General features: G+C 45.1%; 4 protein-coding genes across 4 annotated transcripts; 3 read left to right on the top strand and 1 right to left on the bottom strand.

Annotated features, from left to right (window-relative positions):
- Positions 1-278: 278 nt before the first annotated feature.
- On the top strand, positions 279-2,289 carry LOC133910070 (oil body-associated protein 2B). The gene is made up of 2 exons (XM_062352591.1): positions 279-1,536; positions 1,614-2,289. Exons 1-2 carry the CDS (start codon positions 1,248-1,250, stop codon positions 2,072-2,074), a joined length of 750 nt encoding a protein of 249 aa, XP_062208575.1. The 5' UTR covers positions 279-1,247; the 3' UTR covers positions 2,075-2,289.
- A 10,250-nt stretch (positions 2,290-12,539) lies between these two features.
- Positions 12,540-16,802, top strand: LOC133908646 (uncharacterized). Its single transcript, XM_062350761.1, has 3 exons — positions 12,540-12,683; positions 12,812-13,115; positions 13,719-16,802. The coding sequence occupies exons 1-3, from the start codon at positions 12,646-12,648 to the stop codon at positions 16,422-16,424; spliced, it is 3,048 nt and encodes a 1,015-aa protein (XP_062206745.1). The 5' UTR covers positions 12,540-12,645; the 3' UTR covers positions 16,425-16,802.
- Positions 16,803-17,263: 461 nt separating this feature from the next.
- On the top strand, positions 17,264-18,542 carry LOC133908645 (HVA22-like protein f). Its single transcript, XM_062350760.1, has 5 exons — positions 17,264-17,493; positions 17,636-17,662; positions 17,753-17,875; positions 17,983-18,229; positions 18,328-18,542. The coding sequence occupies exons 1-5, from the start codon at positions 17,270-17,272 to the stop codon at positions 18,352-18,354; spliced, it is 648 nt and encodes a 215-aa protein (XP_062206744.1). The 5' UTR covers positions 17,264-17,269; the 3' UTR covers positions 18,355-18,542.
- Positions 18,543-18,714: 172 nt separating this feature from the next.
- Positions 18,715-20,961, bottom strand: LOC133908644 (GDSL esterase/lipase At5g45670-like). Its single transcript, XM_062350759.1, has 4 exons — positions 20,606-20,961; positions 19,818-19,942; positions 19,209-19,707; positions 18,715-19,082 (listed from the first exon to the last, which is right to left on the bottom strand). Exons 1-4 carry the CDS (start codon positions 20,838-20,840, stop codon positions 18,859-18,861), a joined length of 1,083 nt encoding a protein of 360 aa, XP_062206743.1. The 5' UTR covers positions 20,841-20,961; the 3' UTR covers positions 18,715-18,858.
- Positions 20,962-22,852: the final 1,891 nt, after the last annotated feature.

Here is a 22,852-nt window from a genome sequence, read left to right as displayed (position 1 = left end):
TTATCTTTATATAAGCAACTAATTAGAATTCTAGTGTTCATACGTACTTAGATTCAATCAAACAAAAATTTAGTTCAATCTATTTAAACAGATACGATTAATCTACCACTCTTGTTTTTTTAAAAATGACTCTATTCAGCTTATTTTTTTTAAGCCTGCGTATACGATTCACGTAGACAATCAATCACACCTAGATGAATATTGGACTATTCAATGCAAGTAAGCTGAATTCTAGAAGCTGGTGATGGATTCAGGAACTTATATCCACAATCAGAATAATACAGTTGACGTGCCCTTACTGAAATTTGTAGATTGTACATAAGTTCGTACTTTAACATGATAGGCTTTTTCGTGTGTACTTCATTGTCGTGGTTTTTGCTGTGCAAAACATAGTCATAGTTCATAAACTCGACAAGTTCTGAAATGTCCAGTCCAATTTTGGCATAACATTGGTGAAAACTCGATTAGTTCTGAAATGTGTGAGGGGCTCTACCTACTACTGGGAGCCTTCCTGGAATCTATTGCTTGGGATTGCAGAGTATCATGTAACTGCGATGGTCGTTGCAATGTGTACGCCTGATTGAAACGTATGCAATTTTACATGCAAATTCATCAGCTAGTAGCCGTAAGTAGTTTACAATGACGGAGCAGATAAGATGCACCGCACGTTTGAACTTGTTACGGCAGGTGACATTCGAGCTTGTAATTCAGTGGAGAATGGTCATCTTGTGAAGTTCTCCCGGAAGAAAGCAAGTTAAATGCACGAAATCGAAAAATTCAGTACGTGTATCTGTCAATAGATGCCACCGATGTATACTTCTCGCGCCTTCGGGTTGTGTGCTGGCAATCATCGAAGCTCAGCCTGCACCCGTCCGGAAGGGATAGGAATTCTCTGCCGTTTCCACTGTCAACTGAGAGAGCTACAACAGATAGCCCTTAATTTTCAGTGGATGGATTGAATCAACTGCTACATAGTTGCTACACTATCAGATGCCACAGAACAAATGATTAATTAATGCAGTGAACTATAATAGTAGACTCATATTATTGTTCAAAAAGAGATCCTATGTATTAATCCTCTTTAATGTAGAGGAACAGAGTCCGAAGGAACATGCGAGACGCCACGTTCTGCACCTGGGCGGCACGCGTCGGGAGGCTAGCTCCGTGAGCCACGAGGATAAAACGACATTCACGCAGGGAGTGGAGTCGGTCACGCATTGTCTGATGCGATCTGAAGCTGCGAACAAATGTCCTCTAGCGATCAGAACCCAGGGGCCACGCCCGCGTCGGGTACCCCCGAGCCGGCGCCTCCGGGCAGGCCGACGGCGGTGTCCTCTCAGGTCCTCGACATGGGCGCGCAGCTGGTGCAGGCGCTGAAGCCGGTGCGTCAGATGAAGCAGCACGCGTGCAGCTTCGCGCTGTACGCGCACGACCTGCGCCGCCAACTCGAGGTGCACCACTTCGTCTCCCGGCTCAATCAGGACGTCCTCCAGTGCGCCGTTTACGACTCCGACAAGCCCTCGGCCCGCCTTATTGGTACATGCATCGGCGCGGGTCGTCTGCATCTGCATGTTTCAGTTTTTAGCGCGTTCACCGTGTCTACGTGCGTACAGGCGTGGAGTACATCGTGTCGGACACCATCTTCGAGGGCCTGCCGCCGGAGGAGCAGAGGCTGTGGCACTCGCACGCGTACGAGGTGAAGGCCGGGCTGTGGACCGACGTCGGCGTGCCGGAGGCGCTGCAGAGTTCGGAGATGGCAAACCTGACCAAGACGTACGGCAAGTTCTGGTGCACGTGGCAGGTGGACCGCGGCGACCGGCTGCCCCTCGGCGCGCCGGCCCTCATGGTGTCGCCGCAGGCCGCCGAGCCTGGCCGCGTGCGCGCCGAGCTGGTGCGCGACCGCGACGCGAGCTACAAGATCGACAGCTCGGCTGGAGGGCTTAAGGCGGCAAGGGTGGAGATGGACGAGCCGGAGTGGATCAACCCGAACGCCGACTACTGGCGGCAGCACGGCAAGGGGTTCGCGGTGGACGTGGTCGCATCGGAGATGAAGCGCCACGCGCCCTTCCCGTGAGCCGCCAGTTTTGCTGGAACGCCTGTTTTCCTTTGCTTGGTCGTACAAGATCCATGTAACACATACGGTCCGTGTGTGTGTCCGTCGGGCGACCGCGAGCGGTTGATAAAATGTGGAGAAAATAGGACACCTAGATTGCCCAGCTGCGTATTTTATCAGGCTTCCTAAATTTGAGGCTCCTTATATTTAGAAGCGGCAATCGATAACTGCCATTGTGTACGCTATGGTCAGTGAGGATTAGGGTTCTGGGAATGGATTTTTGGTGACCCGGGAGGAGGCGGGTGCAAAGCGGCCAGCGGCGTGGGCACCATCGGTTGACGGCGACGGAGAATGGTCGGTGAACTAGTGCTGACGGTTCATTGGCGATGGGGAGGCAAGAATGTGGCCCGATGGAGCCGAGTTAGTGCAGCGATGTAGGTTTGGCAATGGGGTTGTCTCGGGACTAGGTGCAGCAAGAGCGCACCTGACCTAAAACCCGAATAAAAAACCTGACTGACCCCGAATGCCTACACGATGAAAATTCATCCTTGACACCGAACTTGGCAGGGACTTGAAACCCCACGGGTACCCCACATAGGCAAGAGCAGCAAGCGTGAAAGGGCATAAGCGGTGGCGCTATGGACGTCCACGCAGACAGGTGCTGTGGTTGGTGGGTGGGCAGGCTTTTCGGGTGCATGCAAGTGCCTGCGGGTGAATATGGGCCCTCATCCCCGATTCGAAACCAAATCGGGGCCCTGACCTAGGTCCCCTACGGGGCAAAATTTGCCCCCGGCCTCACCCCCGCTGATGTAAAACATGTGAGGACCTAGCCCATTGCGAGCCTTACGACGGTGGATGGTGGGAGCAGATTCAGCAGTGGGAGAGCCGCTAAAGATGGGCGGAGGTGGGCGGGGCAAGAGAGTGCTGCGGGAGTGGTTGTGCGATTTGGAGGAAGAAGATAGACGAGTATCGTCTGATCACGAATTGATGGTCGCTTGAGAAACGTCCGATTTTTCAATCGCCTGACCAACAATGATGAGGACATCACTCCTTCAGATACGTGCAACACTAATATCGCTCAAAGACATATAAGAGCCAATTACAAGAGCACGTATGCGATACTTAAATCACAAGGTGAACTCGTTCCTCGCTATTCTTATTTTTCTTGGTAAAGAATGTGATACTACAAACTTTTTGTGATGTTTTATTGCTTAAGAATATGAGAGAAACACCACACATCATCTGGATGTCACCCCTCGAAAACCAAGTCTAATCGAACTTCAAGTCATTCTCAAGTCAAACTCCAAATTCGATTCGTAGTCTGGACAACACATCAATGAAATGATCATAATTTTCGCATATAGAATCCAACTAATATATTCTTGTAATTGTTGAAAAGCTTATGACAAGCCTTTTGATCTAGCCTCATCTTACATTCCTTAGAAATCAATCAAAGTCAACGAAATAAGAGTTGCATCATCGTTTTAGGCCATGTCTGGTTTTCTAAGCGTGTCGGGGTTCAAGTCGAGGTTGTGTATGTCCCTTTTCACAGCCACACAACCCTAGTTCAACACTCTCACATCTCCCTTATATATATTAAGTAGCCGTCATAGTTTAGACTTATATATATTCAGTTGTGTGTTTAAATTATTTTGTTTTAGATATTTTGTTGAATATCAGTTTGTGAAACCCAATTCGAGTTCGTCATTGATAATTAGCAATATTTAGATTACATCTACCTTATCCTTGCTTTTGTCCTCAATTCGTCAGCAGGGAAAGCCTTATTGACGAGGTCAACCGCATTCAGCACGGTTGATAACCACATAGTAGTGGTTGCGAGGGTTTTCGATCTGTTCTAATCAGAGCTTTTAGGTCATTAACGTCAAAACTCCACCAAATCAATATATCATATTAACTCTGGAAGATTGGACCATACTTGTATCAAATAGCAACCGACATATTTTATACATGTAATAGCCCAAATTTTCAAAACTAAGAAAATTAAAAACTTTTTCAAAGAAAATAAAAGAGTTATGCAAAAACTAAATTAATTTCCTAAGTGTGTATGTGTGCCTTTATGCATCTACACATATATGTGGGTATGCATGCTATATGTATAAATACATACATATATATATATATATATATATATATATATATATATATATGTATGTATATATGTATGTGTATACATGAGGAAAGATAGAAAAGAAAAAAAAAGAAAAGCCTCTAGTATTAAAGGTCGAAGCCCAACTCCCCTCTTCTCTTTTCTCTCTGTTTTGGCCTGATCCAGCCAGTCTAGCCTACCACCATCTCTCCCTCACCCTCTCCTCTCTCTTTCTCTGGGCCGTAGCCCACTTCACTAGCCCGGCCACCCATCACCCTCTACCTCCAGCTCCTCTCTCCTCCGCTTTCTCTCACGCCGCTGAGCTGCGTCGCCGAAGAAACCAAGCTAGCCACGAGCCATGGATGAAGCCCGACGTGCATACAATAGAGAAGACCATCTAGAAGCACGCTAACATGCGGATAAGCAAGAATCTCGGTCGAGTACGCCTTATCTCCATGTGGATTGGAGTTCAAGTCGAAGCCTGAGTGCTTGCCACCGCCATTCAAATCGAAGCCAAGATGCCCACAAACTCAATCTCTCTCGGGTATATAAGGAACCCTAGACTCCGCCCCTAGAGCGTCCCAGAGCAATACATCAGTCTAGAGCCACCAGTCATCGAGAGCAGCTCTTTTGTCACCACATTGGAATATAGAGCCACCATCGTCGATCTCGGCCGTCGTAGCCCGAAGCCACCGCTGAGGAGTTCTCAAGCATCGCAGGAGCGCGAAGGAGTATCCCAAAGCAATCTCGACCACCAATTGTTGCCCAGAGCCGAGTTCCGACGAGCTCCGAAGTAGTTCACCGCTATGCGCCATCGCCGCCTCTCCAGAGCCTCTCCAACGTCAACATGTCCCCTATGTATGATCCCCATGCTTCCTCGACCCTGTTTTGCCGCTTGCCAAAGTAGATACGTCACCAGAGCACCGTTCTGGCGAGATTCCGGCGTTGCACCACCACGAAAGCCATCGCCGCCGCCTCTGTTCACCCGAAGATGAGCACTAGTGCACCTTAGCTTGTAGTGCCTAATCAGCATGCCCAATTAGCTTTTGTTTTTTATTTGTTTTAATTATTTTGCTGATGTCACAAATAGTAAATATTGTGTAATAAATAGTTTTTAGTAGAAAAATAATTCCAAATAATAATAATAATAATAATTAGTAAATTAATTTCTAAAAATGTTTAATAATGTTATATAGTTTTATTTAATTATGTTTAATAGTTTTATATAGTTTTATAATTCTATATAATGTTTCTTTAGTGGAACAATTCCAGCAAATATATTTTTCATAATAAAAATAATTCTAAAATTTGGGTAAATAGTTGTAAAATAGCTTTTGTGGTGTTCATAGTGTTTTATAATGTTATTTAAATTATGTTATGGTTATAATTCAAATAAATGTTTGTTAATTCTATTTAATGTTTTCCTATGATTTAAATAATATTTGTTATAATAAAAATAATTCCATAAATAGGATAAAATCTAAAATAGTTTTAGTAATGTTTAATAATTTTATTTAATTATGTTTAATGTTTTAATAATTATAGTAATGCTAGTAAATTCTAGAAAAATCCTAGAAAGTCCTAGAAAATCATAGATGACTTTAAAAATTATAGAAACTTCTTAGTAATATAATTTCATCTGTAGTTAATCTTTCTAGTTCTGTTTTGATCTTTAGAAAATCGTAACTAGTTAACTGTAACTTCGTTTTGACCTGTTCTTTCGTCGGATTATTCGAAAAAACATGATCTTGTATTTGATGAGGTTTATTGTGTGATATTTGGTTCTTTTTTATCTTGGTGTTTATGTGTTGCCTTTTTGCTTATTTTGCGAGTAGATGCCAACATTCTGAATGAGCTAGAAGGACTTCAAGACCAAGACTTTGCTGAAGACACAATTGAGTCAAGTGAAGACAAGTTATGTTCTTGATCATATTTATTCCAGTTTTACAAATGTTTTATTTTACAGACATGCATGGTAATAATATGTTAGGAATCCCAAGTATTTTGTGTTACCCTAGTTTTCCTCATCATTCTTGTCGCCTTAGTATGGTTTTGAGTTATGAAAGGGTAGATGATGCTTAGTCTTGCTTTGGGATGGTAATCATGATAATTGGTCCACAAACTTGATAATGGTCCTATGCAACAATGATAAAATACGATGGAATAGTTTTTTAACACCATGATATAGGAATTTGAGCAGATGATATGATGGGATGTATGGTTGGAAAAGTAATAGTCTTGCTCAAATTTAAGGACCGATTTGTGACCTTTCTGTGTTTATAGTACAACCACAAGTCTGGTATGGAACATGCCTAGCAAAGTAATTTGCTTACTCTCAACAGTGTAGTCCAGGTAGAAGAGCGATGAATGGATGACGTCTTGCGATCCAAAAGGTGAAAGAGGGGGCTTCCATTGTTGAGGTGGAATCACGCGACAGTGAAACTGTAGCGAAAATGGCCCTATTAAGTCATGATTATGATTTTAGTGATTAATGACAATATAGTCATTAGTACTAACATGTTTATCAAGAATATATGTCAATAGGTCTCATGGATACAATATATCAAGAAGCCACAGCAGTCGGGATAAAGTTTGATTGAATTGGAAAAGACTCAGAAAGATTTGCCTAACCGGAAGGTCCAGTATAGAGGAGTTTACACTCAACGAAGCATTGTGTCTAGAGAGTGATAGCCTCACCGGATAGTCCGGTGAATAGGACATGAACTCACCGGAGTATTTATGACAAAGGGGGAGAAGGATGAGGATCTCACTGAATAGTCCGGTGATATGCACTGGGTAACACCAGAGTATTTCCTACAAAGAAGAATGCAAGTGCAGAAGACTAAAGATCAACCCATCAGATGGTCTGATATTTGGTTTGTGCACATCGAATTATAGCACCGGAGCATTTCTTGCAGAGGTGACTATAAATTTTAAAGAATAAAGAACAACCAACCGGAATGTCATGTGCTCTGAAGATGAATGCACCGGAGCATTTTACAAAGAGAGGCTGCAAAGGCTCAGGTGACTTAAGATAACTCACCGGAAGGTCCAGTGATAGATTTGAAGGCACACCGGAGTGTCCAGTATTCACAAAGGCATTGAGTGGAGTTCCATCAGTTAGTTTCTAAGTTTGTACTCAACGGATGATCTGGTGTTAGTACTATTGTTCTCACCACATCATTCGATGTTAACAACTTTTTTGATTCTTTGGAAAAATGGTTAGTTGACGGATTTGAGGCTATAAATATCTCTCCACTCAATCATTTGAAGGTGTGGCATGTTGCTGGAGTCTAGAGAAAGCTTATATACACTTTAGAAGACATTCAAGCTACCAAAGTGTTTAAAAATATTATCCAAGATGATTAGGCATAGGATTAGAGAGTGTTTAGTACTTGTAAGATTAGAGTGAGTTGTATCTAGCTATTGTAGCTTGAAGAAGGGATCAGTAGTGATCCTAGCTTGTACCGAGTGGTACTTCGGTATCTTGGAGTCTTGGTGACTCGCTGATATCTTGGGTTTTGGTGGCTCAAGTTTGTTGACCCTCCGATTTGTTGTGGAGCGACAGGAAGACACGTGAACGGGGACACGGAGACATTTGCCTTGGTGGCTCAAGTTCCAAAGTTATCACGGCGGCAAGTGATCGGAAGAGATGTTAGTGGTGAGATCTTGCCTTGGTGACTTGGTGGCTGATCATGCTTAAGACCTTATCTTAGTAACTTGGTAGCTTAAGAACCATGATCGAAAGAGACTTGACGACCGGGAGCATATCCTTTGTCGAGCTTCAACATGGATTAGGGGTGACATTTATATTATTGATACCACGAGATAAAAATCTATTGTGATAAGTTTATATCTCTACCTTATTTTACATTTCCGCATTTACATACTTGCAATTTACCTTGTTAGAGTAGGTTGCCATACTCTTGAGTGGTAGAGTAGACACACTAGATAAACCTATAGTACATTTAGATAGAAATTGAGATAGGTTTATCTTGTGAAGTTTTTAGAACCAATTTGATTTAGATTTCTAAGTGTCCTAATTCATCCTGTCTCTTAGGACGTCACCGTTTCTCACAGAAATCTTAGCGGGTAGATATGTACTGAGAGGGACATTGTAAAGGTTTTGTAGTGATCTCCTGGCTACACACCTTGGTAGTGTGCAGTGTGCCTGATTACCATGGGTACAATTAAGACTTAGTCGCTTGCTTGCGGGTGATGAAATCACGACTTGTGAGTAATATTCAACCTCTTTAGAGTTAAAACTAAATATTCAGTCGTGCTTACGATCATGAGCGGCATAGAAAATCATACCATAATTATAACTTGATGATTTAGTTAGTGTGGTCAACTGTGGCGGTGGGAACCATAGTTGAGGTGTAGGTCAATCACGATAGTGGAAATCGTTGTTGAGGTGGTTTGTCTGTAGTTGAACTTTGATAGTAGGAGCCATGGTTGAGGTGTTTATTGTTCAACCTTGGTGGTTAGAACTTTGGTTGAGGTGATCAGTTGGTTAGGTCAAGATGGGTGGAATCTTGGTGTGGTTTGCTATTTACTTAATTATTATTGTTTTTAAATCATTTTACTTAAATATTATTTTATGTAAAAGAGTCATTTAGCTATATTCTTAATAAAGTCTTCATATACATACTATTTCTTCACAACTTGCTGAGTATAACATGTGCTCACACTTACTATCATCAAGCACTCAGTTGGACAAAATTGTAAGACTTAATGAATGATGTATTTTAGGAAGGTATTCTACATCGATTTTTTTTAGTTATCGATGAAGATGAAGACTATACTTAGGATCCGCTGGAGAGTTTTATTTGATTCTTCTGCACTTAAGGTCTTTTGTAAGATGACTTATCAAATAAGGTATGAATATTATAATAATTATTTTCAAGAAAATCACTATATGTTAAGAAGATTTTCTAGACTCAGCATATAGATTAGTTTATTTTTTAACTGGTCTAGGTAATACACTCGTACGCTGTACAGTCCTTTCGTGTACCATAACTTTTGATAGACCCAAACCTGAACCTGTGGCTCTGTACACTGGGCTCTGAAATGTTAGGCTGCGATCCACGAAATGTCGAGACACCAAGGTCCAAGCATTTACATCCAACATCCGCCGCTCGGAAAAAATAAAAGCTACCTCGTTATTGGTACTTTGGTAGCGGGTTTCTACTGTAGTTGACCGAAAATCGTGTGCCTCCTTGTTTTTTATATTGTATTGTGGGTTTACTGGCTCAGAAAATATGGCAGATGATTTCAGAGTTTTTTTTGGCATACAAATATGGCAGAGATCTCTTTGACTTCAATTTTAAAAATAAAATCGCGCCTCTTGTTCCGTCCACACCACGGACGCTGTTACACTCAAGCTTTTCTTACGTGGCTAGCTGGCTAGTGAGGCTAGAGTTGGGGAGGGGGTTTCTTGGGTTTAGAGGGATGGCCCTAGGAGACCAGCCTGAGGTAGCGGCAAGGGCACCGTTGGGCGTTGTGGTGTAGGATATGTGGTGGTGGTGTCAAGTGGTAGGTGAGGGGTGTCGTTGGCCATTATGGTGTAGGATCGGTGGTGAGTGGTGGTGGATGACAAAAGAGAGGTCTTAAGAACTAAATAATCAATAATCCATGTATTACGAGAAATAAGATATATATTTTTAATGATAGAATCAACATGGTATACATATCAAACATCTGTGTGGTATGTTTCTAGAAGCTACTTGATAGATAAGACACGATATTATTCTCCAAGTTAAGTATCTACTTTTATATGGAAAGAATCCCCATACAAGAAAAGAACCACTTGGAAATCTCGTAAAGTAATAATCAGGGGCAAAGCCAACATCAAAAGGAGGAGGGTGCATGTGCGTTTAATGTTTGTAAATTATTGTTAATTGTAGCTATTTTTAGTAGTGATTTTAGATGAGAGAAGGGTGCCTATGCATCACCCTCCCATAAGGTGGTGTCGCCCTGGTAAAAATCTAAGTCAAAAAGTGCTCCAGACTCTAAGTAGGACATGAGCACCCTCCCTCGACTATATAAGCCGAGTAGGGGTACCCCTCAAGACAAATCATCTCATCTCATCTCAAGAAGCAAACTACCAAAAACTCGCCAATTATCCTAGGAATAGCAAGACACACGTTTGTAATTCTTTGTTCTAAGATAATCAAGACAAAAGCTATACACATCACGTAGTGTTATTATCCTTCGGAAGATCTGAATCTGTATAATTTCTTGTGTTCTCTACACAATACATCGATTGACAGCCAGATATCCCTATTTTATTATAAGTATTTGTATTGTCATTTTACCAATCCTTAGCAAAAAGGTCTCATCATCACCTAGTTAGCAATGACGTCAGCAAGCGATTGCATACCTAGCTTTAGGAGCCATATTGGTTTTCTCTACATGATACATCGATTGACAGCCAAGTATCTCAATTTTATTATAAGTACTTGTATTGTCATTTTACCAATCATCAACAAGAGGTCTCGGTATCGCTAGTTAGCAAAGATAGCAGCAAGCAATCGCAGATTCGGTGGTAGGGGCCTTGTCGGAGACCAGACAGGGAGGGCAGGGTAAGGGAGCGCGGTGAGGTAGCACCGCTGAAGCAACAACGTTTGAATCATCATCCATCGGTTGAGGGCGCCAAGTGTGTTTTCTCTAACTTTGATCCGATATGTGAGACTAATATCAATCCGATTCGGAGGTGGTTTAACCTCTTCATCCCAGTTCCAAAAGGCAATATCGGTTGTAACTGGCGAGGAAAATGCCTCCATCCAGGGTTGCATTTTCGCCAACCATGTATGATGGCAACTACTCTAATTTCTAGACTATTCGACTCATGCAATTTGCCGGAGTAGACTTAACAAATATAAATATGTTCTGATTGTTAGCAACATTTATGTTGCCCTTGTGAATTTCAAACGAGTTTATTAAGGGTATATTTGTGCATATTGTAATCATAAATAGATTGAATTGCAATCTGTAATCTGCAAGCTGAAATAAATAGATTAGATTGTAAAATCTAGATTATATAATATACAGAAGCTGTTAAAAGTTAGATTGTTGTGTTATTGGATCTGCAGAAGCTGGTGAAAGACAAATTGTTGAATGACACTATCTAACTTTTACAATTCAATATTTACAATGTGCAAACTGTTTTTTTGCCGTGTATAGCTAAAACAAATATGCTTAAATTATGTTTTTAACTCCACAACAGCGAGGACACATGGGGCAGCAGGATTATTAAGTGCCACTACTACTAACCGACACTGTCAAGCGGGCGAGTAAGCCAAAAAAAACTTGGGCATCGCAGTATCGCTCGTGCTGCCCACCAAAAAGCCGGCTTGACTTGCTCCACATGCCGAGCAGGTTGACATGTGCTCGGGAAGCCGGAAGATCAGACAAGGCCGCCTGCGCCCGGGTCCCCTCGGTTTCTCGGTCCACCACCGCAGCAGGGGACGCGACGGAGCCCCACGGAAGAAAATCACAGGTCTCTGCCTCGTCGAGCTGGACCCCACCAAATTGATGGAGAAGATGAAAAAGAAGAGCCACATGATTGTTAATTCCCGATTTCCTTAGTATGCTTGTGGAAGATTGGTTAATGAAATCCCTGGATTAATGGGGAAATTGTTTATATGTTACTAATTTAGTTACATTTTGAATATCCACATATTATTGGTATAAGTGGTTTCATATATCAGTGAGAGAAATACAATATTTTATCAAAATACAACTAAATTAATGATAACAGGATAAATTCACGTTAATGGGGGTGGTGAGTGGGATGGATGTATTAGATGAGTTTGGTTGTTTAAATCTTTTTCTATTCTGGTTTAGTGAATACGTATAATCTTAGATAGATGAGTATTTAGTTATCCTTATTTACTGTTTTAATCTGATCTGATAGGTGCAAATATATAGTCTTATTTTGACTCAGAGTCCGTAATCTGATCTGACGCATGCATACTCTGCATCTACTCATACAGACAGTCTCACTAGTCAGTATCAACTCAAAATCACAATATCAGATTCAATCAATTAAACATAAACTTAACTTTTACGTCCACTCATACAGTCTTAAAATCAATCAATAAAAAAAACTCAATACAACATATTAAAATAAATATAAATAACTAAACACTTAATTTTTCAATAAACATAACCCTACCCAATTTAGTTGAGAACCAAACCGGTGAAGACACGGTTCACGAGGCTGAGCAGTAAATGAAAGCAGGCCACTCGGTGAGCCCAGACGTCAAATCCGCGGCGCCCTGGGCCCCACGCCCTCTGTCCTCACTGGCTTCACCGGCAGGCCCAACACCCCGCTCTCTTTTCTTCCCTTTCTTTTCCACTGTGCCTTTTGTAATTTTTCCGCCTCCTCGTTTGGTCGTCGCCCCCTCCTCTGCTCGAGCTCACTTGGCCCGAGCTGATTCGCACTCCCCAGCCAACTCTCGCCGGGCGAAGGGAAGCCAGGATGGCCGCGGCCCCCGCCACCGAGCCATTCTCCATACGGTAAGCACGCGCGCCTACCTCTCCGGCTCTCGCTCTTGCTTCTACCAGTTTGGCGCCTGCGTTGGGTTTTCCTGCGGATGGAGTGTTTCCGGGCTTGCGCGTCTGACATGTGCGACTTAACGGCGCAGGGGGTTCGCCGCGAGGATGCGGGCCGTGGACGCGGGCAAGTGCTACCCGTTCGGCGGCGGCTGTAGGGACGGGGTGGGGGAGGGGGAGCCGCCGCCGCAGCTGCCCCCGATGGACCTGCCGCCGCGGTCCCGGTGGTGGGCGCACGAGCTCGCGGCGGAGCGGGCCCGGCTTTCGGCAGGCGCCAAGCGTGGAGAGGCCGAGCGGAAGGGGACTAAGAGGAAGGGATCTCGCTCGAGCGCTGCGGCCGAGAGGACCAAGAAGCGGCGGCGCGCGCTCCAATTTAGGTCCTTTCTGAAGAACAAGGTATGGCTTTGCGTCACGGGTGCCTGTGCTTTTGCTTGGTGACTTGTAGGTCTTAGAGGGAGCCACAAATACATTGGTAATTGATGAGCTTGTTCAAATGTGCATGTGCAAGTGTGTTTGTGCCTGTAGACATGAAAAAGTATTAGCAGTGTGTTGGACAATACCCAGACAGCACTAGCCAGTGAGAAAACAAAAACATGGGAATGTGCTATTTTCAGCCTTTTGAAGCTCTGAACATGGGAATTGGAGTTTGTTCTTGGTTTATTAACGCAAGAGGAGGGGCAGTATCATTATAAGACCGAGTCTATTGATACGACAGTTTGTTGAATAATGATTTGGAAGTGTTGTTCAGTTACATGTTCAAAATTCAGGTTCTCTGAAACAAACGACCCTCTATCAACCTTTGCTTTTCCATTGGCAAACATGTTTTTTAATTTTTTGAGACCTGTTGGAAAGAGTGTAAATAATTCAAGATTGCACTATTGTTGTTCTCTCGAAGTCTTGTTTACAAGCAACGACCCATATGCTTAATATTAATTTTTCCTCCATATAGCTTCGCTTCTTGTTTTCAGCTCACAATAAGTAAGGTGTGTTCATTAACAGGAGAAAACTTCTAAGCCCCCGTCAACATCTCGTTTACATCAACACATGTTGCATATTGGATTGTTGGGAAAACGTAGAAGTTCTACTATTCATACAAGGAGAGAACCTGCACTGAGGAAAAAACTGGAAGAGGCACGGGATTACAGGCCAACTCATGAAAACAGCTTGAATAAACAGAACAGAGGAGGAATGGACAATTCCAGTGACATGCGTAGTAGCCCTCTTAGGAAAAAGGGAGCACATTCCTTTGTAAATAAGCGAAGCATAAAAATCAGCGGGTCAACTAGTTGTCCTCTAAATCCTGGCTGTGAAGTGGTGAAACATATTGCGTACCCTCCCAAGGATGACATTTTTGGAGATCTCCCTCTCCTGGAAAGCTCCAAGATTATGTTTGGGACCAGAGTTGATGAACTTCCTACTGTTATAGAAGAATCTTTTGTAACAAATCAAAGCGGACCAGATTCTATACCAGAAAGTGTACCCTTGAAACTGATACATGCTTCTGACATCACTGCACAGATGCCATCTCCTCTTGAACACTTGGTGAAAAACAAAGGGACTCCTCAGAAAAAGTCAACATGCATCTCTCAGAATGATGCAGCAAGGAGTCATCCTTCCCCTGCTGAGCTCGATGGTCCGCCAAATCATAAAAGCATCAGCACGGTAAAAACGTGTCATAGTGATATGCAGCTGAAATATACTGACAGGTCTACTTTAAGTTCTTGTTCTGACCTGAGGTCAAAATGTGGTTCTAGCAACCTTCCACTGGGTTGTTTTGATACAAATACAAACTGCCCCCAGGAAATAAAGAAACATGGCACAAGTTCTGCTACAAGTCCATCTGCTGTGAGAACCAGAACTGAAGCAGCTAAAACTCATAAAAATGCAGTGGCTAGTGACAAGAAGAGCACTGATATCTCTGGTCCAGTTGTTGCATCCAAGAACTATCTTTCATCTGAAGTCAGTGTATTGTCCTCCACAATATCACAAGGGGTTGTCAACACAAGACCCAATGCAGATGTCATGTATTCATGTACAAGTATGCCTGCCAAGGAATGCATTCCAACTTCCAGACCTTCTGGTAACTTTACAAGTAATGTGTGCCATGAGAGTAGGAAAATTGTGGGCGCATGCACGCCATTATCAACGCAGAACCAGGGTAGCTGGTACTCAGAACTTCACCCGGTCCGCAGTCCTGCTAATATTGGTTTGGCTTTTATGAAGCTACCTGGCCTTGAAAGACTGGAGATCTCCAGCAATCTAAAGACAGGTGAAAACAGGTTTCCGAGTGAACAACCAATGAACACAGTGAGTGAACAACCAATGAACACAGTAAGATACCCGAAACAACAGTTGGTGAGTGGCATGGCCAATATTATGCAAGGTCAGAAAAATATTGGCTTCAGCAATTCTCAAGATGGGAAAACAATTCTAGACTGTTATGTGGGCAAAGATGTTTATAATCCGCAGCAACCCACGATGCGTTTGATGGGTAAGACAGTCTCAGTTTATAAGCATAGCAAGGATCATAGTGTATCAACCATAGGGAAAATATGTCCTGACAAAATTGTCATTGAAGAAAACCGCCCCTCCTCAATCTCATGTCGGTTTCCCCAAAAGAGATTGTTCCTTTCTCAGGATTCTGTGACACCAAGAGGGCATCTAAATGATTCTTCAGATTTTTTGGCGAGGATTCCCAACAGTACTTTATCAGAGCAAAATACTACTTTCAATGGTCTCCATAACCAAAGGCTGCAACCGATACATAGTGTTTCTTCAACCGTAAAAGGTTGCACTTGGAATTTTGGTGGTCAGTTTGTTCGCCAAGATGATCTAAACAAGGCATCCATGGTCAATGCCAACTCTGTGATCAGCCATACAGGGCCACAACATGCTCCTCATATGATGAGCATTCCTTGGAATCAACAGTCTCATTTGTGCACTCCTGCATCACGCATGAGTAAAGAAGATCACAATTTTGTAGGTCCAGCAGTGAACCAATCTTCATCCTTTCCACAAGATGTGCTAAAGGCGAGCATGAAGGAAAAGTATCAGAAATCCATTTTGTCGTCTTACGATGATCCTAGTTTTGTTCCTATTCGCCAACCATACCAGATACCCAGAGCAAAGTTATCTTCTGCACCCATCATATCCTTTTTTGACTATGGCGCGGAGAATGCTTTGTCCAGAAACTCTTCTCCTGGACTGTGTCCTTCTCTTACAACTAGTTTGTCAAATAAATCTATTTCAGCAACTGGACCAACTTGTACTAGCAGTCTTACAAATACAGATGGAAGGAAGTGTGCTGGCTTTGCAGATCAAATAAACAGTAGGACAGCTTATGCGGATAATGTTAAACAGCAACCTGCAAAGAGACAACTTGTTACAGAGAGACAGGATTTTACGTTTACGGACCCAAACATGATAAACCATTCACTTGGCTGGTCACTAAGCGATGCAGTTGGTCCTCAGATACTTGATTTTAGCAATAGAGTAGCAGGGGCTGCCGTGCAGGTATCAAGAAATGAAAACTACAATCTAAGGGCCATCTCAGGTTCAGTTCCAGCTGTCGAAACATGGTCGAGGGCTGGGTTGGTTGCCGGAGCTAAAACCATGTTGAGGCCAGGTCAAAACCTGAATGATCAGTCCAAACTATATTCCACTAAAATTTCAGTCGATAATGACATTAATTCAGTTGTATTATAGTGGAAAGCAAGAAAGAAATAATCAGGTGCCCTCGTTCAAGTTATAGTTCTGGAGTTTTTTGGTATTTGAATAGCCAGCACGGAAGCTTCCATCGCAGGAAAGTTGCAAGAGCTCCACATTTCTGAACATGTTAGTTTAGCAATCGATGGATTACTTTTATTCTTGTAATTTTCCCAAGTCAAATGTGCAAGATTATTGATTATTTGATTAATCATGCCATATCTAACACAGGCTTGAGGACATTTGATCTGTAAAAAGTGTAACTACTCGAGTATTTTGGGGGCATTCTATTTCTTACAGTATGTGTTTAGTATATCAGTTCATTTGTGTGGCCTGAGTATTATTTGAAGCTTGAAAATAAAGTAGAGATTTACTGCACTTTACTTTCATTTAGTTGTGTATCAACCAAGCAAATTGTCAGGTACTGCTACTCTTGATTGATTTGCAATTGTCTGTCCTTGTTGTTAAAAAGCTGTCTGTTTCACTTTTTGCCTCCCTTGGTCGTCCCATTCTAGCCCTTTTGTTCATCCCTGCAATATTCGCTTTAATGCTAGCCCCTTTTCATTATTAGTGCATTGCCATTCCAAATATGGATAAAGTGAGCACTTGGAATGGAAACATGGTCCGTTTGCAGATTTATCAGTCTTAGCTTTTGAGCTAATCAGCTGAGCTACACAACGACAGATGCAGAGTGCTTGAACCCTCTAAACTTCTGCAGCTTCACGTTGGTAGCCCTCTGACGGTGAAACCGTGGAAAAGGTTCCTGGTGATGCACGCAGTTGCTTCAGGCCTTTCCAACTGCTTTGTTCTTACTTTCCTTGGACCAAGAGTAAAGAAGACTTTGCATGGTATCAGCAAGGATGTCTTTCTTCTCCTCCTCCTCTAATGTAGAAGTATTAAAAACTGTCTACAGAGGTATAAAACCATCTGTGCGTCCCTTGTCACCTACACCGTCACAAAACGAGCAGGAGGTTAAAAAAAAAGCATCGGAACAAGCTGCTCGCAAGTCGCTAAGACGAATCATGGGTGTTCTTGGTTCCCTTGCTAGACACTTGGATGCTCTTGTTGGGTAAGTGCAACATATCTGGCAAGATTGATACATAAATTGTGGCAACAATGGCCGTTCCATTCTTTGTGCTACTGTTTGTGTTCTTTGATCCATGTGAAGTCTAATCATGTCATTCTTCTTCTTTTTGTTTTGCACCGGACAGGCCAGGGATCATGCTGCTTTATCCTCTGTAAGTAACGAATCAGCACGGCACCATGGGAAAGATCGAACGAGTTGTCCTTAATTCTAACACAGTTTTTTCACGAAAAAAAATTAACAGATACGCATCGATGCGCGCGATAGAGAGCCCTTCTTCCCTGGATGATCAGCAGTGGCTCACCTACTGGGTCCTCTACTCCCTGATCACCCTCTTTGAACTCTCATGCTGGAAAGTTCTCCAGTGGTAAGCTGCTATTCAGCCACTCCCCTCTGTCCAGTTTCTTCGTTTCCTCCAGTGGTCGCACGCTGAATCCCCAAGATTTCTTCCTCTGCGTGCGTTTCTTTTTTCAGGTTCCCTCTGTGGCCGTACATGAAGCTGCTCTTCTGCTGCTGGCTGGTGCTGCCCATGTTCAACGGCGCGGCCTACATCTACGAGGCGCATGTCCGGCGCTACTTCAAGATCGGCAGCTACGTGAGCCCCAACTTCAACGAGCGGCAGCGGAGGGTGCTGCAGATGATGAGCCTCGACGCGCGCAAGTCCGTCGAGCGCTTCATCGAGACTCGAGGGCCAGACGCGCTGGAGAAGATCATCCGAGCGGTGAGTTTTTCTTGTCATTTGCCTTGGGTTTCAGAGAGTTTTCGACGACGGTTTTGGAGGCGCCTTTTCTGACGGAGAAGTTTCTGTGACTTGCGCAGGCTGAAAAAGAAGCCAAGAGGGCCTAGTTTAGCGTGCGGTGAGCTGAAGGTATCTATTGTTTCAGGCGGGGTGAAAACACCTGAAGGCTGCCGTGTATTTGCTGCTGATGTGATGCGTGTGTTTGATCTGTTCGTTGGGCTTGGCAAGATGCTAGTACTCCTGTACAGGAAACGTTTCCATGAACAAATGACGCACGAAGCTACATATTTGGTGTAATCATGTGAAATTCTTATCCGATAAATACATTTCCCCGAATAAATTTATCTGTCCAATTAATGTCACCCACATCCCTTGACCCTCTGTCTCGACAGAACACGAGTACACGGCTAGTTAAGGTGCAGAAGGCCTGTTTCGATCTTTTGCCCATCCAGGAATGCACCAGCGTATTATAAAAACCAATGAGAAACTGAAATATGACTCCTTGTGGGATTCGCAAAAATTACAAATAAAAGCGCTTGCTTGTACAGAAATGAATGCACGGCCAATTAATCCCGTTGCCACCCTTGGTGAATCAACGAAATTATTATCAATCAGATGGAGGCGAGCGTGCTGATGTCCATCGGGTATACGTCGTTGGGCGACTCGGCGCGGTAGGACCGCCGCCCGACGACGATGTTGGCCGCCTCCGACGGGTGGAACGCGTCCCAGAAGATGTGCTGGTCCCTGTTGGCGCACGGCGCCTGGTACGGCAGGCACGTCACCTGCCCGTTGTTCCTGCCCACCCCGCAGCACCCCGCGTTCGTCACCGTGAAACCTGCACGCACGTACGATCTCACCATGCATCAACACACACCAAAGGACCCAATCATTGTACCATCTGTACTGCCACTCGTCTTAATTTGGGCGGCCATAGATTCGAGCTTCATAATCGATCGATTACCGTAGGAGGCAGCGTTGTTCAGGATGTCGTTGAAGATGTTGTAGGCGTTGATGAAGGTGAAGTGGGCGCCGGGGAGCGCGTTGAACTCATCGACGAGGCCGACGAGCCGCCGGTTGAAGATCTGGATGGCGCTGTCGATGCGGTCGACGCAGGTGACGCCGTCGGCGCTGTACCGCGCCAGCTCGTTGGGGCTGCACCCGACCTGCCCGACCCCGATCATGACCACCTTCCGCGCGCCGTAGTTGTACAGCACCTGCAGGTACCGGCGGTAGTCGGCGATGAGCGAGTCGGCGAACTGATCGGGAGTGTAGCGGCTGCCCGTGTTGTAGAAGACAGGCATGAAGTAGTTGTTGAGGTAGTCGTTGCTGCCCATGCCGACGCTGAAGATGCACCGGCTCAGGTGGTCCGACGCCGTGTCCTGGTCGCCCAGGATGTTCACCAGCGCCTGCACCGCCGTCTGGTAGTTCTGCACCTGACCCCCGAAGGGGATCCGGCCGCCCTGCATAAACAACGTACGTACGTACGTGGCGCGCGCACATGCGTGACGATCAGTTGGTTTCCTCGCGCACTGGCGACCTGTATTAGTTGCCGGTGATTCAGGGCACGCACCAGCTGCTGGCCGGTCTCGGCGCGGATGCCGGCGGCGGCGGAGGCGAAGTTGGCGCCGCTGAGGATCTGATCCCCGCTCGTGGCGGCGAACGGTGGGATGAAGTTGTCGAAGCCCAGAAGTTGAGCTGAGCATTTTGCGAAACAAATTAAAGCACATCATCAGAAGATGAGAAATCTGTGCAAGTACGATAATTGCATGGGAGTTAGTTTGCATCCGGCGCCCAAGTTTTTCGCCCACACCAACTGCTGCACGTTTGTTAAAGTGAGTGCACAGTCATGCCACGTACATGCCATGCGACTTTCTCTAGTAGCAATATCATTCATAATTAAGCGATGTACATATATCCTTTTTTTAAAATATATCTTTCTCTCGTGACACATTAAATTCCAGGTAATGATCACCGAACACCTCCACACAAGTTGGCTACTATATGCCAGACAGACATGGTGGACTCGGTGACTTCTTCAACAGCCGCAGCCACGAACTCCCAACCGTCTTAATTTACATTTCTATCGCCGGAATTTTCTATTCCGAGAAGCCATACCCAGATCACCACCCAGATATGCACGCACGCATGACGAAAATGAACTTCACATCACGTATGAATGAGTTTCTTCTAGTAGTAGTAATTAACGACAAAGGAGAAGCTCTAGACAGGTGGCCCCGGTAGCTACCTAGCCTGCTCTACGTGTGATTACGTACTTGCATGTATTGCAACAACGTGCACGTACGCTCGCCGGCTGGCCGTGCTGTGTGTGACCCGGGACTCGCGCTGGCTATAGCTTACCGATGACATCGACGGTGGTGAGTCCGTTGGTGAAGCGCCCCGACGGGCCGCCGGCGAAGTCGATGCCGTAGGGCGGGTAGTTGGCGCGCGCCAGCGACACGATGTAGTTGTTGTTGCCATTGTCCACGAGCGAGTCGCCGAAGATGAAGTAGCAGGGGACCTGCGGGTCGCACCGCGCCACCGCCAGCGCCCAGCTCACCGCCGCGACCACGCACAGCAGCCGCCTCACCTCCATGGCAGCAAGGCTAGCTACTTAGCTAGCGTGCTGGCCGGCTGGCTTGCTGCACGGGACAGGAGAAGAGAGAAAAGGAGAGATAGACGGACCAATGGCGCGGCCAGCTGGTCTCTGAAGAACACGCGACTCACGCAGCAGCATATATAGGCAGAGGGGGTCAGTGTGCAGTGCAGAGCAGAGATGATGGACGCTTGTCTGCATACACGGACGCGGTGGGCCGACTGGGCGCGCGAGTGGCGGTGTATGTCCCGTGCTGTGCTGGAAACTTGGGGCTCGATCCCGGAGCCGCGAATGGAATCGCAGCAACGTGGCCGTGTCTTCTGTGGTGTCAGCGCTATTGTCGCTCTGTTAACGCTATTGTCACTCCTGTTCACCGTCTGGACTGTGTCGCTGCGGTCCTCAACTGACAGCCCGCGCTCCACGCTCCACCACACGCACGATCGCCTGCTCTCTTGCGCTCTGTTAGCAGCTCAGCTGCTCCGGTACTTGTATAAATTATCTAGTGGCGTGCATCAATACATGAACGTGTGTGTGCTAAATCTCAAACCCGTTCATGCGGTTCTGCAGCTATGTGAATGTGATGAGATGATGCCCTTGTCTGAAGGGCCTGATTACTGAGCAAGTGAAGTTACTGTTTTGCAGAAGGGTTACACGGATCGATCTCATCAGTTCATTGAATTCCACCAGGCCGGCTGGCCGCGACCCAGGCGTCCAGTGAAAGTACATTATGTTATTACTGCACCGCCTGCGTGTGCATCCTGTTAGCAAGGTGCATCTACTATTGAGTTATAACAGGGCTGGGGGAGTAGGATTTGGTGTGGACCGTAGAGTGGAACTGTAACAGTTGCTCCAGTGTTCGGTGTTTGCATGTGCGCGCGTGGGCGCATAGCTCCCTCCTCATCCCCTGGCATGGCCGCGTATGGCATGGTGCCACACTGCCACGGTGTTTACCGTGCTTTTTCTTTCGGGGCAAAGACAAAGGAATAAGGACAGTTTTCTTTGGGAAAAGAACGAAAAGCCTTTTACGGACAGAAAGTTATTTCGTTTCTACTATGGATGAAGCTGCATGCGTTTCATTTTATGCCTTGTGTGTGAAGCGTTTTGGTGTGGCTTCCTTCAGTGATCGATCTCTTCCAAACAGTACGCTGTTTAAATAGTATTATCTGGATAAGTACACATGTATCGTAATCCGACTCGGATTTGTATGTCTTATTTGACAAAAAAAAAGACATGGATACCTAGGTAACAATGCGTTTAAGCAGCTCCTTAGTAAGGGGAAGCCCATAACTAATCCCCAAAATTTCTTGCCAGAAACAACCTTAAAACCTCAGAAATAGTATTTACCAATCTTCATGTTCGAAACAATCAATAATCAAAGTTTATAAAGTTGGACTCGCATATCCTCAAAGGCCATTCTTTTGCTAGCATCATCATATTAAGATTACTGGTTCCCCAAGTCTGACTAATCAGGACAAATTTACTCAGTATCTCCACCTGGAAGGTCAAATGGGCACATTTTTTCCATTCAAAAATGAAAAAGATAAGGCACGGGATGCAGTACTTAGGGAGAGGCAGGGCAGCTCCATAAATGGCGGTAGGAAGGAGGTAGCGTGAGCGCCTTCAAGCGCCAACGCCGACGGTACAGTCCCCAGAATCATTTCCCCCCCGCGTTGGCGGCAGCGCAAAGCACCTTTGAAGCGGTGAGCTGGCCTGCATTTCGCGCCGCTCAGAGCGAGCTACGGGCGTACATGACACGGCGGAGTGGGAGGAGAAACCTACCGCGGCGGCGCTTTACTCCCCACAGACGCGGGGGGGGGGGGGGGGGGCGTACCGTCTGTCCGTGCCGCCACCCCGCTTGCTCTGCACGCACGTCTGAAGCTACGAAACTACCACGAGCAGATAGACAGACAGTCTTTCTTTTCTGAAGAAGCAGCAGGCACCCTTTTCTTGTGAACATGGTAACATTTCCAATTCGGTGACCGATGTAGTGATTGCTGGTCGTAGATGCAGGT

The sequence above is a fragment of the Phragmites australis genome, chromosome 2 (genome assembly GCF_958298935.1).
Source record: "Phragmites australis chromosome 2, lpPhrAust1.1, whole genome shotgun sequence".
In the NCBI taxonomy this organism is placed as follows: domain Eukaryota; kingdom Viridiplantae; phylum Streptophyta; class Magnoliopsida; order Poales; family Poaceae; genus Phragmites; species Phragmites australis.
Note: the sequence above shows the minus strand (reverse complement) of the source record. Positions and strands in the feature narration are given on the sequence as shown.